Source organism: Cydia pomonella, chromosome 6, assembly GCF_033807575.1.
Source record: "Cydia pomonella isolate Wapato2018A chromosome 6, ilCydPomo1, whole genome shotgun sequence".
NCBI lineage: Eukaryota > Metazoa > Arthropoda > Insecta > Lepidoptera > Tortricidae > Cydia > Cydia pomonella.
This window is the reverse complement of record NC_084708.1, coordinates 9,501,526-9,521,501: the sequence shown is the minus strand read 5'-3', so window position 1 is coordinate 9,521,501 and position 19,976 is coordinate 9,501,526. Positions and strand designations below refer to the sequence as shown.

The following is a 19,976-nucleotide window of genomic DNA, read 5'->3' as shown; positions in this document are numbered from 1 at the left end:
TTATTCTAGAAAGGTTCTAGACTAGTATTTTTATACAATTTTGATGTTTGACGATCCTTTTGTGAAATTCTTATTATTAAGTTTACCTTATCTATAATAGTACAATGTTTTTTTTTAGAACAATAATAACTGCATCAATAAATTGCTCTGATATTTAGATTAAGATGATATTTGTAAAATTTGACGATTTAAAAGTGCTTGTTGCTAGGCCTATTTGAATAAAGAATATTTTGAAACCCATGTTGAGTATTAAATATCTATGGAGTTTTTGAGTACAGATGAAACCTGCATGTGGACTATTTTTTCTAATATTTTAGCTAAATTACACAACTTGGAAATATGCCTATAATTAGTCACATCCATTTTTGGACCTTTGTTGGAAATATGTTTTATTTTATTTTACACCGGCACTAACATTTTAACCGATAACGCAATAGTCAATGAAACTGACATTATATTTAAAATAAGGATTTAGTTTTAGTTCAATTAAAAGTTTCATTTCTTCACTACCTAAAGGTTGTCTGGAAGAGATCGCTCTGTAGCGATAAGGCCGCCTGTGGTTAAATCTATATTCATGTATTATTTGTGTTTCCATGTACATTTATTCTGAGGTTGTGCAATAAAGAGGATTTGTATTGTATTGTAGTGCTTCGTAAGAATTTTATAGTTCCATTTAATGAATAGAGAGTTTGTTATGAGAATCTTTACAGATAATCACCTAAACGCATGGTCATGTTAATTCGCACGATATTAAGCCGGCCGTGGATCCAGTTTAAGGATGACTCACGCTACACAGTGCCAGGGCCGGGCCGGGGCGGACCGGAGCGAGCCGTCACACGGACTTTCAGGAGCGCCACCGTCGCCGGACCGTTCCAGGGCCGGGGCGACCGGGCCATCATCTCTATGCGTTGACACTATCGTTGAGTCTCCGAGCGCGAGACAGGCCGGGCCGGGCTGTCCGAGCTCACCGAGCCGTCCAAGCAACGGACTGTTCATGACAAATGTCACAAATGTCAATCATATTGAAAAAATTGGTTCGATGGGAAGCAAGTCGATATAGAAATAAATAATAAAATCAAAATATTGGCCCTGGCTGCCATAATAGCTGATGAAGAGAATACTGCATACTCTGGGCAATTGTGCATTTGGACATTTTGCGGACACTTTCGGAAAAAGGAGAATTACACAACATTATGTGAAGAGCTTTATTTCCACATGACCCGAGACTCTTTCGGAGCCACCGTGTTCTCTGCTTAAGGTAATGGAAATACAATGCGTGTATATTGTCTCAAATAATCATGTGCCGAAGCATATTAAACTATTAAAAGGAAAGGAGATGACCGGTTCTCCATACAAACATAGTCCCCATTTTCCTCTCTGGATATTGATATTCCCTTCGTTCTACATCCAATTTTGTACGATACAAGCGCGAAAAATAGGAAATTCGAAACAAGTGGCGATAAATTAAAACACGGCCGAAGGGAGTGTTTTAAATCGACACGAGTTGCGAATTACTTATTCGCACATGTATCGTACAACGTTTTACAGTACATGGCTCTTTAAATGTTCGACACAGTAACGTAATATGCTAATTTTCGCACTAGTGCGGTAAAGTAGCAACATATGTACTGTAAAAATATTTTCCGTAATGGGGACTACGTTTGTATGGAAAAGCGGTCTCGTTTTGAGGTAGGTAACTAGGCAGATTACTTAGAGATTGACTCATCACAAGCTGCCCTAAGTGCTTCTTAGCGAGTAGACAGGCCTATTGTTTTTCAGTATTATTTTCTTCTATTGAGGTGTGCATTTGTGTTGTATTGCAAAAATATATCCGTTGGGGTTTAGTGATACCCGATAGATATTAACCCTGAATCACAAATGATCATTTTGCTTAATGCCGCGTTTTTGGATTATTTTCTCCCATCAATCCTATCATAGACTTGTTCCGTTTCAGGAATGCATGAAAAACTTAAGTTTAAAAGAGAAGATATTTAAAATGGCTGTAGGAATACCACAACATTTTAAAGCATCGATATAAGATAATCATCTACAAACATTCAGCTACAGAGAAATACGCGTACACCACTAAGAATGTCGGTGGTGCGCTCTCAAAGTAAAAAAATAACTGTTAAGTTCGGTATACTAAGATAGAATTGTCTAACAAGTACAAAAAATAAACTACTTACTGGCTTACTTACTTCTTGCGAAAAAGGAATTTTTGATCTATAATACGAGTGGGTTAGGTAGTTGAAATTTACAGTGTGCATTTTATGGTTCCGTAGCCAAAATGGCAAAAACCCTTACAGTTTTGTCATGTCCATCTGTCTGTCTATCTGTCTGTCCGTATGTCACAGCTATTTTACTCAAAAACTATAAGATAACCAAACGAGAAAAGTGGAAAGTAGGTATTTTTTTATACTACGTTGGTGGCCCGCCTGATGGTAAGCTACTACTTAGTTTAGAAGTTCAAATGTATAAAAATAAAATTTTTAGGCACGCCATACATGTAACTAAAAGTGAAAAGGTTACTCAAGTAAAAGAGTATTAAATTTAAGATTTTTTTTAAGTAAGTGAGATGGCAAAGGAAGTCTTGCGTAGCCCGACATGCTAGCCCGAAATGATATGAACGCTCTGACGTCGGGCTACAGCGGCGGCCTCATATTGAGAAAGTCGGGCGTAGCCCTTATGCTATGCGTACTCTAAGGCCGAGGGCCCCCTCATAACAAATGAATCGAGGGTAGCCTTACGTACGTAAGTAGCTTCCTCATACTAAAAAGTCGTGCAGAAGAAGATAACAATATAATTTTTTCAATATGTCAATTCCAGATTTCCTGTGTTTCTTAAATGTATAGTAACATGGCAGCAGTTTTCATCTTTAGGGTTCCGTACCCAAACGGGACCCTATTACTAAGACTCCGCTGTCCGCCCGTCCGTCCGTCCGTCCGTCTGTCACCTGGCTGTATCTCATGAACCGTGATAGACAGTTGAAATTTTCACAGATGACGTATTTCTGTTGCCACTATAACAACATAGTGTTGTGTTCCTGCCGGTGAGTAAGGTTACCAGAGCTCAACGAGGGGAGGGAGGGTTGTTAGGGTCGGCAACGCGCATATAATTCCTCTGGAGTTGCAGGCGTACATAGGCTATGGAGACTGCTTACCATCAGGTGGGCCGTATGCTTGTTTGCCACCAACGTAGTATATAAAAAAACAAATACTAAAAAGTACGGAATCACGTTGGGCGAGTCCGACTCGCCCTTGTCCGGTTTTTGTATTTATTCGTAAGCTTGCATTAATTGCCATGGCACTTTAGGCTTAGCTTATAAGTACTAATAGGATATTCTTTGCTAATAGGTCTAATAAATAATATGTTGCGGACTCTTTTCTTAAACCTTTTTACTTGTATACTTTTTACGACATTTGACGCTGTCATGTTATTCAAATAGTAAGATAAATATGACAAGAGAGAAAATAGTGATCTTATTTACAGAAAGATACTTAATGTATTAAAACATAAGCAAAAATAAGAATGAATGTTTTGTGAATGTGAAACAATTTTATTTTCTTTGACAAATAGAGCACTGCATTGCATTAACGATTATTATTATTTTAATTTGTACGTATGTCTTTCCCATCACGGAACAATGGTATTCCGGACCTTTGAGAAGCGTGCGCCGAGCCCTAACCTAACGTAGAGGCCCTTTTGACACGTTCATGAAATGTAAGATGTACACCGAGCTGATGCTGCCCTTGCCCATGTCATAGGACGCACGCAGAGGCAGGCCCGACAGGGTGTAAGGACTATTGAGAGTTGTTGGAATCTAAAATAAACTAGGTTATTGTGTGAAAGCGATGGGCTAAATACTGAGCTATGGGATAAAAAACCAGACGCCTGCCTAATAAAACGGTATACAATTTTATTTCCGGCAGACGACACAAAAAGCGACATCTGGGATGGCTCAAGAGTAACACTGGTGTGAGCGGCTCAGGGGTATCGAGAGGCGTGCACCGCTTTCAACCCAGTGGCTGTAACAGCCACTGTGCCAACTCGCGTCTTGCACTTCCACCCCTGGAACTTATAGCTCTAACGACTCCACTCTGGCCGGCCGGCCAAGGCAACCCAGAAGCAGAGAATCCTGTCCCACCCACCCCCCATCGAATGACAGAACTCCCTAGGAACACACGGGTACGTGAGGTCGTTACTCCCCAACAGCTCGCCACAAGCTGCCCTAAATTGACTGATTGCACTGGTAAAATCAGCGGGCCATAGATTATTAGTTTGCAGTTCCTAAAAGCCACTGCTGAAAGGATGTGTAGCTGTCATATACAAAAACAATGGGTAGACAGTCTCAAACGGTATGTCTTATGATAAATAGTTTCATGTCGCAGTAAAATAATGTGATTTGTAGTATTTAGTCTTAAAATATATTTTTATACTGTGTATGCTAATCTTAAGGTATTTATTTATGGGCCACTAGTTGCCTGAAATAAAGGTATAAATAAATTATGATGGATAGGCGGATAGATGGGGTGTTCTATGAGAACGTCGCTTTCAAAATGCTTTTGTCTTGTATGGCAGCTTCCTCAATCAACTGCGTAAAGCTCAAGAAAATACTGCCAAAAGGCTAGGCTAGATAATAAGTTTTTATAAAAGAAACAAATGTCTTTATGGGACCCATAACATTAAAGCAATACAAAAGTCAGAAATGAGAGTCAAATCTGACAATCGTTATCTACGCACGAAACGCCCCTTATTAAATGATACTTGATCGTGACTTCATGATTAAGTTTAATCCGTTTTATTTGCATTGCATTTATAAAATGAGGAGCTTTCGAGTTTCGAGGATTATGTTTTTAACATACGTGTATATTACGTAGGTCTATTTGTATGTTGATTTTTTGATTCTAGAAATAAGAGTTGTATAACCCTAATATGTATGTAAGTACTAAGTGCGTAAAAGGTAATACCGAAATAGGTCAGAAGAGAAGTAAATTCAATATTACTATACAGTATATCCAAAAAGAGCGCTATGATAAGTAGAAGTTACTTTTTAGGGTTCCGTACCCAAAGGTAAAACGGGAGCCTATTACTACGACTCCGCTGTCCGTACGTCTATCCGTCTGTCACCAGGCTGTATCTCATGAACCGTGATAGTTAGTTGAAATTTTCACAGATGATGTATTACTGTAGCCGCTATAACAACAAATACTAAAAACTACGGCACACTAGATGGGCGAGTCCGACTCACATTTGTCCGGTATTATTTAAATATAGGAGGCAAATGAGCAGAGCCCATGAACAGACGTCGTATCATAGGATAAGTAGATATGTACAAAGAAACAGCGGTATGTTAAATAGAAGTTTTTTTTTAATATAGTAGGCATACGAGCAGAGCCCATGAACAGAGGTCGTACTCCTATCATAGAATTAGTAGACATGTACAAAGAAACAGCGCTATGTTAAGTCGGAGTTATTTTTTTAAATGTAGGAACCAAACGAGCAGAACTCATGAACAGAGGTCGTATCATAAGATTTGTAGAGATATACAAAGAAATGGCGCTATGTTAAGTAGAAGTAATTTTTTTGAATGTAGGAGGCAAACGAGCAGAGCCCACGAACAGAGGTCGTATCATAAGATTTGTAGAGATGTACATAGAAATGGCGCTATGTATTTTTTTTTATATAGGAGGCAAATGAGCAGAGCCCATGAACAGAGGTCTTATCATAAGATTTTTAGATATGTACAAAGAAATGGCGCTATGTTAAGTAGAAGTATTTTTTTAAATATAAGAGGCAAAGGAGCAAAGCCCATGAACAGAGCTCGTATCAGAAGATTTGTAGAGATGTACATAGAAATGGCGCTATGTTAAGTAGAAGTTATTTTTTTTATATAGGAGGCAAACGAGCAGAGCCCATGAACAGAGATCTTATCATAGGATAAGTAGATATTTACAAAGAAATGGCGCTATGTTAAGTGGAAGTTATTTTTTTATATAGGAGGCAAACGAGCAGAGCCCACGAACAGAGGTCGTATCATAAGATTTGTAGATATGTACATAGAAATGGCGCTATGTTAAGTGGAATTTATTTTTTTAAATATAGGAGGCAAATGAGCAGAGCTTATGAACAGAGGTCTTATCATAGGATAAGTAGATATGTACAAAGAAACAGCGGTATGTTAAGTAGAAGTAATTTTTTTGAATGTAGGAGGCAAACGAGCAGAGCCCACGAACAGAGGTCGTATCATAAGATTTGTATAGATGTACATAGAAATGGCGCTATGTATTTTTTTTTTATATAGGAGGCAAATGAGCAGAGCCCATGAACAGAGGTCTTATCATAAGATTTTTAGATATGTTCAAAGAAATGGCGCTATGTTAAGTAGAAGTATTTTTTTAAATATAAGAGGCAAAGGAGCAAAGCCCATGAACAGAGCTCGTATCAGAAGATTTGTAGAGATGTACATAGAAATGGCGCTATGTTAAGTAGAAGTATTTTTTTAAATATAGGAGGCAAAGGAGCAAAGCCCATGAACAGAGCTCGTATCAGAAGATTTGTAGAGATGTACATAGAAATGGCGCTATGGTAAGTAGAAGTTATTTTTTTTATATAGGAGGCAAACGAGCAGAGCCCATGAACAGAGATCTTATCATAGGATAAGTAGATATTTACAAAGAAATGGCGCTATGTTAAGTGGAAGTTATTTTTTTATATAGGAGGCAAACGAGCAGAGCCCACGAACAGAGGTCGTATCATAAGATTTGTAGATATGTACATAGAAATGGCGCTATGTTAAGTGGAATTTATTTTTTTAAATATAGGAGGCAAATGAGCAGAGCTTATGAACAGAGGTCTTATCATAGGATAAGTAGATATGTACAAAGAAACAGCGGTATGTTAAGTAGAAGTAATTTTTTTGAATGTAGGAGGCAAACGAGCAGAGCCCACGAACAGAGGTCGTATCATAAGATTTGTATAGATGTACATAGAAATGGCGCTATGTATTTTTTTTTATATAGGAGGCAAATGAGCAGAGCCCATGAACAGAGGTCTTATCATAAGATTTTTAGATATGTACAAAGAAATGGCGCTATGTTAAGTAGAAGTATTTTTTTAAATATAAGAGGCAAAGGAGCAAAGCCCATGAACAGAGCTCGTATCAGAAGATTTGTAGAGATGTACATAGAAATGGCGCTATGTTAAGTAGAAGTTTTTTTTTTATATAGGAGGCAAACGAGCAGAGCCCATGAACAGAGGTCGTATCATAAGATTTGTAGATATGTACATAGAAATGGCGCTATATTAAGTGGAATTTATTTTTTTAAATATAGGAGGCAAATGAGCAGAGCTTATGAACAGAGGTCTTATCATAGGATAAGTAGATATGTACAAAGAAACAGCGGTATGTTAAGTAGAAGTTTTTTTTATATGGTACGCAAACGAGCAGAGCCCATGAACAGAGGTCGTACTCGTATCATAAGATTTGTAGAGATGTACAAAGAAATGGCGCTATGTTAAGTGGAAGTTATTTTTTTATATAGGAGGCAAATGAGCAGAGCCCACGAACAGAGGTCGTATCATAAGATTTGTAGATATGTACATAGAAATGGCGCTATATTAAGTGGAATTTATTTTTTTAAATATAGGAGACAAATGAGCAGAGCTTATGAACAGAGGTCTTATCATAGGATAAGTAGATATGTACAAAGAAACAGCGGTATGTTAAGTAGAAGTTTTTTTTTATATGGTACGCTGGTATGTCGCGGGGTCGGAAAGCAAACAACCGTACTGCTCTGTAGCTAGTTTATTACTCGTTTGACGTGGTTCATGCGCTTACATATATTGCATCCCTCCACCATTAATTCGGAAACCTAGAAACAATACACAAGTATTAATTGTACATATAACAATTGCAGGTAACACTTACTTATAATAAATAATTAACAATAATTAAAAGAAAGGCTTATAATTATCCTCGTCGCCAGATGGTATGTCGCGGGGTCGGAAAGCAAACAACCGTACTGCTCTGTAGCTAGTTTATTACTCGTTTGACGTGGTTCATGCGCTTACATATATTGCATACGCAAACGAGCAGAGCCCATGAACAGAGGTCGTACTCGTATCATAAGATTTGTAGAGATGTACAAAGAAATGGCGCTATGTTAAGTAGAATTTGGTTTTTTAAATATAGGAGGCAAATGAGCAGAGCCTACGAACAGAGCTCGTATGATAAGATTTGTAGAGATGTACATAGAAATGGCGCTATGTTAAGTAGAAGTATTTTTTAAATATAGGAGGCAAACGAGCAAAGCCCATGAACAGAGCTCGTATCAGAAGATTTGTAGAGATGTACAAAGGAATGGCGTTATGTTAAGTAGAAGTATTTTTTAAAATATAAGAGGCAAACCAGCAGAGCCCATGAACAGAGCTCGTATCAGAAGATTTGTAGAGATGTACAAAGGAATGGCGTTATGTTAAGTAGAAGTATTTTTTAAAATATAAGAGGCAAACCAGCAGAGCCCATGAACAGAGCTCGTATCATAAGATTTGTAGAGATGTACAAAGGAATGGCGTTATGTTAAGTAGAAGTATTTTTTAAAATATAAGAGGCAAACCAGCAGAGCCCATGAACAGAGCTCGTATCATAAGATTTGTAGAGATGTACAAAGGAATGGCGTTATGTTAAGTAGAAGTATTTTTTTAAATATAGGAGGCAAACGAGCAGAGCCCACGAACAGAGCTCGTATCATAAGATTTGTAGAGATGTACAATGAAATGGGGTTATGTTAAGTAGAAGTTATTTTTTTAAATATAGGAGGCAAACGATTAGAGCCCATGAACAGAGGTCGTATCATAAGATTGGTAGATATGTACATATAAATGGCGCTATGTTAAGTAGAAGTCTTTTTTTAAATATAGGAGGCAAACGAGCAGAGCCCATAAACAGAGGTCGTACTCGTATATTAGGATTAGTACGAGTAGATATGTACAAAGAAACAGCGGTATGTTAAGTGGAAGTTATTTTTTTTTTAATATAGGTGTACGCGTATTTCACGTTTGGCGATATCTTCTTCGTTACGATTGTTCTGCAAGTTATTTTTTAAGCTTCATTTTAGTCAAGATCTATTTCTGATAATGGATTCCAGGAAGAATGGATGAAACTCTTCAAATATTTTACATATAGTATCTTTTTATATTTGCATTTAAACAGTGCTATTTGTTGAAATGGAACGTGTTCATGAAGATCAGAATATAACTTCTCCTTGACAAGTATTTTACGAGTTAGGGCTTAGGTATTATATGGGCTTACATAAGGGCTGTTGTTTTTCATTCAATAGTTTACATGTGTGAAAGAGAAAGTATAACAATATGCTTGTTTGACTAAGATTGCTTTAATTTTGTTAATTTCAACACTTAGTAGGTGATAATTATAACATTGGTATAGAATCTTCAAAAATAAAACAATAGATACAAAGCAGGTGTTACTCGTATTGGCCCGTCTTTATATATTACAAATGTATGAATGCAGTTTTTCTTGTTATGAAAATCAATGGCATGATTCCTAGGAACAGATCTTCGTAACGATCTAAGTGGGCCTCCGTGTATACCCTACGGAACATTTTATTTCGTTGGATGAATTTAGGGTGTAGGGTAATGGGAGGCATGTTTGAACTTACAAATGAATGTACCCAAATATCTCCAAAACGTATCGAACGAATTAGTTGCAGTTTTCAATAGTGTAAAATAATTGGTGTATTTATCGTATCTCCTGTTATAAATGTTTTAATTTTTTTAAGGTTCAAGCTACAGGTATATACCCTAACAGTAAGCTACACAGATAACTGACCAGGCGGGCCTGCAAACAAGTTTCTTTGCAGGGGGGATACAAGTGGAGAAACTACCCAATTATGAGCTACTGAAAACTATCATTAATTGTAAGGATATTTAACATTGCCAAAATGAGGTTAAAGGTGCCCTCTAGTAGTAATTATATGCCCTCTATAGAATGGTATTATAAACATTTTTCTTTTTTCATATACCATGGACGTTCCTCGATGGCACCAAGCTGCAACCGGAAAGCGATGATCACACGGCAAACAAAATCCTGAAGACTGTAGCAGCCACGTCTAAGGGGGATAAATTCAATAAATGTTTATTCTATTTGTTTGATATGTAAAAATGCACGTCAATAAGGTGGCCAACTATTATTAACAGAGACCGGAATTATTGTGGCATTCTTGAACTGTCATAGAGAGTTCTCATTTATCGACTTCTGGTACACATTATATCGACATAACGTAGAACACAAAATATTAAAAAGTTATAATAGTTAATGGATATTTCACTGTAAAAGAAGTAACTGCTTTTTTGCATTTATTTGTACTTACGAGTATTAAAAAGATAGCTACATAGGGAGTACAAGTCCGTAAGGATTGCTAGATAGCATCTCTCCAGCAACTCTTACTGAGTTTCAACATAATTACTTATATTTTCAAGAAATGAGAGGCGGAAAAACATTATAACTAACCATATTATTCTCAAAATGTTGGATTGTTTTAAGCATGGCGCTGGGATTAGGTGGATAACAGTCATAGTCGGTCTTTCGCATGTATTGCCGTCATTCTTTATTCTTTAAAAACGGATGGGAAAGTTACATTTTATTCACAGGAGTTGCAAAGTAATTTCGTTCAAATTCTGAAATATTTTATCACCTAGGAATGTAAAATTAACGACGACGACGACTTGTGATGATTTTGAAGTTTAAGTATTTTTTCGCGTTGGTGTGGTAATTATACATTAATTCATAACGAGTTCAATAATTCACAACTAGTGGCAGTAAATTAAAACACGACCGAGAGGAGTGTTTTAAATCGAAACGAGTTGCCAATTATCTATTCGCACATATACAACGTTTTACAGTACATATGGCACTTTAAATTTTCGACATAGGCGCGTAAAGTGCTAATTACCGCCCTAGTGCGGTAAAGTAGCACCATATGTACTAAAAAAAATGTTGTCTCACTCGTTAGAAAAAAATTAAAGCCCTCGAAACGCTCAAGATTTCCACTTCTCATTTTTGTATTGGTTAATCAACTACTATGGACCCCTCGTGAAATAGATAACTGTTTTAGCCAAAAATATTAACTGTTGAACTATATTGAAGGCCCGGTTCACATTGAGTGGCTACACCGCTTTTTTTGGTAAGTTAAAGTAAAATAAATCATCATGAAAGGTACAAATTAGGTACTAAATCTTTGCCAAAAGATGAATTCAATATAACGCCTACAGCTAGGAGAACTGTAAGGCTAAGATGGTCGGCTCTTTATCATTTATCACCATACCTGTCCCGTTCTAACAAGGATGTAAGTGCAAAAGTGACGGGCATAATGACAAGTGATAAAAATGGAACCATGATGCCGCCGCTGCAGTGGCATCATGGTTCCATTTTTATCGCTTGTCACTATGCCCGACACTTTCACACTTACATACTTCTTAGAACGTGACAGGCATGGTGACAAATGATAAAGAGCCGACCATCTTAGCCCTACTGGACTTGGCCCTGTCGACCTGACGTCAGAATAGCTGACCACATTATTTTCAATATTTTTTCTCGATTTTTAGCGAGGTAAATTTTTTTTGATATCATGTACCAAATAGTACAAAAAAGGTACTAAAACTTGGAGTAAGCGTCAGGATATCAGGACCATGATAGCTATTTATATCGTTATAAAACTTATAAATAGCTATCATCGTCCATCGTCATCATCGTCATCTTGACACTTACCGATACTACAATACACTTCATTAGTTCATCTATTCGCCTCTATCACTGCGCCATCTATCTTTGTGCGAAAGAGAGGCACATATGCTTCCCTCTGACGAAATTATGCGTTCCACGTCTTAATCATTAATTTAAGAACAATAAAACATACGAAGAGTATTATTGTATTATTTCAGTAGTTACAGTAATAATAGGCATAAAATAGGGAATATTACGCAAAACTAGAGAGGGCGTTACTAACACACACGGGGCCTACCGCGAAATGGAAAAATCTAAATTGTGGTTTCTGCCCCCATCATTCTTGCATATTCGATAGACAGAGAGGCAGGTTAGTAACGAAATTTCGATTTTCGCGTTTCGCGTTAGACCATCTGTAACTAAAACGCCTTGATGCATCAATGCCATAGTGAAAACTTGTCAAAAAACTGTTTAAGGCATAGTATGCATAAGTTACTCTCAGGTTTATAATACATGCTAGTGCTGCTCTCTACAGCCTGAAAAAATGTATGGCCTATCTATTTCAGGAGAATGCATCGTACGCGAGCAGTTAGCAATAATATCATCAACGACTGATTGCAAATGAAATATAGGCACCTTTATGAGTAATTCAATAACTGCACTGAAATATGATGTTCGTACTCTCTGCAGGCAGATTTACAGAAGATCAGTTGGACTCTAAATTAAGTAAAAGAAATGGTTTCCCGTAATCTACAAATTTATTAACGAGATATTTCATTATACATAACTTCGTACGAAATGAAAAGTAATACGTGGGAATATGAGAAAAAAATAGTATATTTATATTAATTATAACCTACATGCTCATTAATGAATAATTTTTACAAGCAGTAACATTACTAGATATCTCATTTAATATAATCCGACTAAATTACATTTCCGCAACACCTCCGTATTTCACAAAATAAATCAAGACATTATGCAACTTATATAATTTTGACGTATATATCCGAGTCGCCCGTGTTGCGACCGTTGCAACTTTCATGTAGTAACACCTAACACGGAAAAGTAAATAATAAAGACTGAATCTTCACGGATACCGCGTTGTTCGGGAAATATATATAGGTCAAATAAATACTTAACTAAGTCGCTTGTAATAAACCTTGCGTAGATAGATAGATAGATAGATGTATAGATAGAATACTCTTTTTTGGAACACCTCAGTAAAAAGATACAAAAGAAAAGACAAAACAAACAATTGATTAAATGTAGAGGCAGACAACAGGCGGCTACGTAACGACTTCTATATACTTATAGTACGTTATTCTTTTGTTATATAATTTATTTCATTGCCAATAATATGATAATCCGACAATATGTACGAAACGGCAGTATTTAGTTCTTAAAGCTCTGCTTCTTCTGAACATTTTTTTATTCCACTTCATTTAAGCCCACAAAATTAACACACTGGTTAATATCTAGGAACTATTAAAATTGGTAACAAATTCTTAGGCAACTTGTCTGGCGCTATCAACTATCTCAAGTAAAATGTGGAGCCAGCGTGACTAAAATAAATATAAGTACTATTTTTTTATTGCTTTCCACAAAACCGGCAATATGTAGAATTGTGTAGCTTTATTTACAGAAATTAGGTGTCATATAGAGATTGACAGTCATTGTTAATTAACTTCTCTCTGCGCCGAGTAAAATATAACCCGACCAAGTAATGTATTGGCTATACCATCCATATTTAACAAACAAATTTATGACGTTTTGTAACCTTCTTATTTTGGCAAATATATACCGACACATCCGAGCATGCACATTGCGAAGGGTGGTATTCTGGTTTTTCATCTTTCCAATATCTTGGTGCAATGTGTATTTGCGTCTGACATTTTGCTTAATGAGAGAGTGAGACGCAATGCACATTGGACAAAGATCTTAGACTAGTGGAATATCACCCGAAAGGAAGAATTGAGTCACCGGGTGGCCCGGAGGCTCCGGGAAGTCCGATTTTTGTTCATAGCATGACCGGCTAGTCTCCGGTCCGAGCCCGCACCGGGCCACTACAGAGCTCCGGTGATGACGTAATGCTTTCCATAGAAAACGAAGCGCCGGAAGCTCCGGCCCGGCCCTGCCCCTGTGTAGCGTGAGTCAACCTTTATCCGCGGCTTCCGGTTGTTATCCCATTGTCATTGACAACTCGAGCATGAGTCTGAGAACAAATGCTCTTGCTGCCCAATAAATTAGCGCTCAACGATACTACAACAACTATATAATACATCTATGAGCAAATGATCATGGTTTAAATATGAAGGTGTACCCGAATATATATATCCGGTCCAACTTTGTCAGTAGAAAAAGGCGCGAAATTCATATTTTCTATGGGACGAAAACCCTTCTCGCTTTTTTCTAATTAGCTAGTTTTTTTAATTTGCCGCTTTTTTCTACCGACGGAAATGGTTGACGAATAAGCGTATTTCGATTTCTTTGGCACGTCATCGTCATCCCGCAGCCCAAATACCTAACTTGATATTTTTGTTACGTGTAAGGTTGAATTTGTCTCAGTTGGTTGGGTGACTGACATAAATTTTATTTACGTAATTCGTGGTTCTCAATAATTTTACGTTGGAAAAATTACAATTGCAAGTGTGATCACGGCATGTAAAATGTATGATTTGCCTAGGTGCCGAGTAGATATCAGAAATTCTAATGAAGAGAGAAAACGAGCATAAAATTCATAATTGTACTTTTTGTTTAAGTAATAAGGAGTTAAAATTACGAATAATTAGTGATACTTAAAATATTTCTGTGACTGTCTACGTGTGCTACTGCGTCGTTGTTGTTAATGGCTTGTTAATTCACCAATTGATTGAAGGTTATTTTATTGTATATCTGGCCACCCGCGACATAATTTATAAACAACCATGTCCGAACAGAATAATATGGTTCATAGCAATTTTAATAGGTAAGAATTGCCATACATACCTATTGTATATTTACGCTAAGTGCATATTTAGCAGGGATGAAGAAGGAAGTGCATAATGCATATCTACTGGCGTTATCAAGAACAGTTTATATTAATTTCCATCTTAGCAGCTCGTACAATACAAGGGTACTTTGCTGTTTAAAAACAGTGAGCAAAATGCAATTTTGCTGCTGCTGTGACCTTTTTTTCGAATGTTATTTCAACGTGCGGTACTTAAAACAAGTTCGAAAATCGTTTCACGCCGTTAGCAAAAAAAGGAAGATACAAAAAAAAACCCCTGAAAGAAAAGTCAACGTTGCATTATCGTTCCAAAACCTAAGACTTACGTATTTTATTGGAAATTAAAATAATGTTACTTAAAAATATGCAAAAGATTATATAAACACGCAAAAAAAATATTTTTTTTTACTTTTTATTTGATATTTGAGAGACTGGCCAGTAGTAGCTCAAAACCGGGACGAGTGGAAGAAGAGGGGGAGGCCTTTGCCCAGCAGTGGGACACAATAGGCTCGTAATAATAATTTGATGTTTTTCATTAGCTTTTCGGTGAAAAAAAACATCGTGAGGAAACCTGCATACATCTGCGAAGACATTCAAAGGTTATGTGGAGTCCCCAATCCGCATTGGGCTAGCGTGGGGACTATAGCCCAAGCCCTCTCGTGCATTTTAACGATCTTTTCTATAGTGGACAAATAGTAGTATCCGCATTTCGAAATGTGTCTTATAAAGTGATGCTTTTTTTTACAAAAAAAAAAAAACAATTGAACTGGCAATTTGATGTCCGTTATTTCCATATTATTTCACGAAATTTTCGTTCGTTTTGTTTTCGTGTTTTATTGCGGTAATGAAATTTAATTATAAAAATACCTTTAAAAGTAAATAAGCGATGAAGACGGATTGCTTAATCCATGTTTCAGGTTGTATTCTCTCTCGTTATTTTTCCAATTTAAACCACAAAATACAATTTTCCGTATTCATGAATTTATCGTGTGCCACCGTTTCTTGTAAAATAATATTATTCACTTAAATCGTAAAAGCTATTTTACTAACATTCAAATTAGTAAAATACGATAGAATACACGATATACGATATTTTGGAATTACAGTAGTTTATTAAGAAATTTGGCTTCATGTGTGTCAATGTGCGTAATTTTCATAGGCAAGTGAGTTAGCATTTAATTATTAGTTTTTGTTAAGAAAATGTTAAAAGTCCACGAATTATGAATTCGAAACTACTAATTGATTACAAGTGCGCGACTGTGAACTAATTAACATTCTTGACACGAAGCTTTTGGACAATTTAGACGCACTGACTTTGGGTGAAGAATTGGCAGCTAGTTTAAAGAGTCCTTGCGCTGCTTCCCGACTACACAGAAATACACCGCCGCGACGGCCTCATTCACGCGATAATCGCTGGGCATAAAAACTAACAGCTCTTGTGTATTTCCTATGGGCCAGTACGATAAGGCAACCTTATCGAACGCATTAAGTACCTGTGTCGTATGGCATAACGCCAACCAATGATTAAGTTGAATCCGTTTATCTCCCACTGCAACGCTGCCGCACTGCATTCGGCTTCAGGCCGCGCTAATAAAGAGAGTTTATCTCTACGATTGCTGGCTAACCTTAGCAAGCGAATTTATTTGAAAATGCCGGCAGTTGCGGTCGGGACCTAGTTTCTGAATAAACTACAACATGAAAAGTAGATTGAAAGGCATTAAAGTTATACGGTTCAGCTCAGGACTTAATAAACTCTGATGTTGTATTTTCTCGCTACTCCCCGATAGTTAACAACTTTGATGACGTCAATTAGTTTATCAACAATTGCACGGGAGGCATGTGGCTAATGAGCCGGTGTAATTGGAAACTCAATCTGCTCGTAAACAAGGTAGAATATAACGTGCTCATTTATTTCTTTAGGTATAGCCTTGTGATCCAATGCATAAAACTTAGATATATGTAGGTAGCGTTTTATAAGGAAAATAAGCAAAGGAATCTTCGTTAAGTCTAATAAAGTAAATCAAGTTTATTTTACCGCTTATTCGAAGTAAATAGAAAACATTTTCACTAGCAATTCTACGAAGGAATTGTCGGAGTAGAACGAGTCATTGCAACGGCATTGTTTATAAACAGCAGTCGTCAGTTCGCCGACGGGAGTGCTCTCTCTTGGCCACTCGAGCGAGCGAATCGCACGAAATCGCGACATCGAGGACTGCGAGCTATCTGATGTCATTGACATACGCTCTTACTGCCCTGATGGGTGTCCATTAAGCGGGAATCGAACGGCTCCGGCAAATGTAAATTACTTAGAACGTGATCGCTATTCCAAGGATTTACGTGAACATTATGTTATTGGAGAAAATATTGCTTTAGCGTTGGTAACGCTGTAGTTTGTTGACGTTACGTTATCTACCTAATTATAAAAACAGAAAAACGAGCTAAATTTAAATTTACAAATTAATGACTTTTTAGGTTTCTGATCCTACGTAAGTTCATAGTGCCCTTCATAATTGTCCTCCTTCACTATATAGCTAAAGTGTACTGTTATCAAATTCACATCTTACTCACAGCACGTTATGGAATGACTGATTGTTGCCAAAATTTAAGCATAATTATTAGAGGCACCCCACGAACGAACCATAAGTTCTTTTAAATACCTAGTGCATTGGTGGTTCGTCAGTAACATAAGGATTTGCTGATTGTCGGTCTAGAGGGTGGATCCTTTGTAGAGTTTATACCTGGCCTTAAAATTGTTCCAGGAATCGCTGCTCCAATCGGATTTGGTTCGAGGAAGAATAACAGTTGAAATGTAACCCACGACCTTAATGATAGCGCGCGATATCGGAACCAACAAGACATGCATGACTATGTTTAAATGCTACATAAATTAATCATATTTCATTATATTTAATTTATAAACGATTTTTAATAGGTCAATGAAGTATGACAAAGTTAAAATAGTGATGCAAATTTTATTTGTGTGTTTTATTGCCCTGTTTGGAAATACTTAGGTACGTTTATCGACTTATTTCAGAATTGCTGGTTATTTCCAGAAAATGATTTAATGATAACTACTTAGGTGTGGATTGTTTTAGTATGTAGCACTTAAAATTTAAAATTTTGGATATATGTACTTGTGAGTAATGTATTTTGTAGTGCTTTTGGCCAACCGAAAAAAATCTTTAATTCTTTAAACTATCCGAGGTGTTAGTGCATCTGCCGGCTATCACAAACAAACAACATGCCGTAGGTACCTAATAAGAATAAACACTAATATTAGGGTCCTTTTGTATCCGCTGAGTATTCGTCGGTTAGCGGCTCTATGCGGTAAAATGTGGTTACCTACCAATCAGAAATGGAAATAGCCCCAATGGGAAATTAGCAATATTTAATTGCCACACGTACCTTTATGATACGGTAAATTTTATTGGCCAAACTTTAGCGATTTTCACAACATTTAAATTTATATTAAAAATTAATTTTAAGTACTTACGTAGTTAAAGTTATTCCTGGTAGGTTTTTATAGGTACATAACAATGTAAATTAGGGGCAATATTAAATTAACTTTATGTAGACCTAATTAAATAGGTTACCTATTATAAAGTAATATAAAAGTATAAAAGTTCGAAATAAATAGAATCAAATTAACTTACCTATTTATGTACGGAAAATTATTTTTATCGCTTACTTCTTTTCTTCATTTAAATTCCTTCTTATTAAATATTTGCCATTGTTATTGTGGTGGTGAGCTTGGTGATTCATGATTTATGTAGTTCTATCTGACGCAATTAAAATTGTTTGTCTAACCTCGTAGTGCTTACCTATTTACTTTCATGTGTGTATTGAGAATTCTTTCATGTCGTTCATTGTCCTCAAATGTAAATCTTCAGGAATTCAGTGAGTTATTTAGGTTTTATGACTACCTATGTTAGAAAAAAATAGTGAAAAATACTATGGGCCTTAATAGAAGAGTAACAATGGAAATTCATATAAAAAATACAGCTCAATTAATACTAATTGTCTCTACTAAGTCTCAAAAAGTATTTTATCGTAGTGACTCTGATGATAACCTCTAATAACCTCATAATACGCCGAAAACGATTACGCTATAGCTAGAGCCCGATTACTTCCATGAAGATGTCAGCGTATTGCAAACTACAGCTATTTGAATATATTGAAAAAGTTGGTCCTATTTCAGTAGGACTGTTCCCATATTTTTACGGACTCAATGTGGTTATGAGGTGTTATGGCGTACGGTTTCATAAATATAAGAAGCGTGTAAGCAAATATACGATAGGCATTGTTAATGATTAGAATGTGTGTAGGTATAATACTAGGCACTTGAGTTCATATAAGCATTTACATGGAGAAGGCACGCAACATGGCTCACATGCGTGGCGTGGCGAAAACATGATAGGTTATGTTAAACAATTAACTTACCACACAGTGCTGTTGCATATTCCTTCCAATGTGAACGAGTTTTGGCTGTCATTTTAAATGTGTTCCTAATAATTCCTTGCTAAATTTTTTACAGGTCGTTTTGGAATGAGATTATCTTGAGCACTGATTATTTATAAATATATAGAATATACTAATAATTTGCATCCATTTTAGAATGTTAAATATATAATAATATTAACGGGAACTAGCTAAATATCACAATGTTATATATTTCGAACTAAAAATTAAATTGGGTTTGAAAGAAAAACGTTATAACTTATTAGGCTTCATTTTGGATGTTTTATGTGTTGGCTTGCTGGCTCATAGTGCGGCGAAACGACGTGTCGTGGTAACGCGACGGCGGCGGGTGAGCGACTGAACGAGTCGAACGAAACGAACGTATCGCAGCGCGGCGAGTACAACGGAATGAGGTAAATCGGCGCGGGCGCACGTTTTTGCTCTCTGGTTATCGCGCGGCGCGCGGCTCTACACGGAGTAGCTCTTGTAGAGATAAAAACAAGGTCGATATCGGCTCGCGGCTGGCGCCGAGCGGCTACCGCGCACATTGCTCGCTGGTGGAACGACCGTGCCTCCGAATGTTTGTGGAGACATTAGTATTTTTAGACTTTAGTCCAAAAATAATACTGACAATAGTTTGAACTGTACTGCACGAGACGTTTCATTGGCACACGCATGCGATAATTAAGCAACGGGAATGCCCTAATAACTAGGACAAGCGGCGAGAAGGCTGCATTTTGCGCGTAGTCTGTTGCGTAAGACACCTAATTATAAAAGGAAGGTTGATTC

General features: G+C 36.8%; 1 protein-coding gene across 1 annotated transcript in view; it reads right to left on the bottom strand.

Annotated features, from left to right (window-relative positions):
* The window catches only part of LOC133518887 (facilitated trehalose transporter Tret1-like), a 46,129-nt gene extending 26,532 nt beyond the window's left edge, over positions 1-19,597 (bottom strand). The window contains exon 1 of the mRNA XM_061852656.1: positions 19,170-19,597. Coding sequence (XP_061708640.1) covers positions 19,170-19,221 — 52 coding nt within the window. The 5' untranslated portion in view covers positions 19,222-19,597. The remainder of the gene's footprint in view (positions 1-19,169) is intronic.
* Between the last annotated feature and the right edge of the window lie 379 nt (positions 19,598-19,976).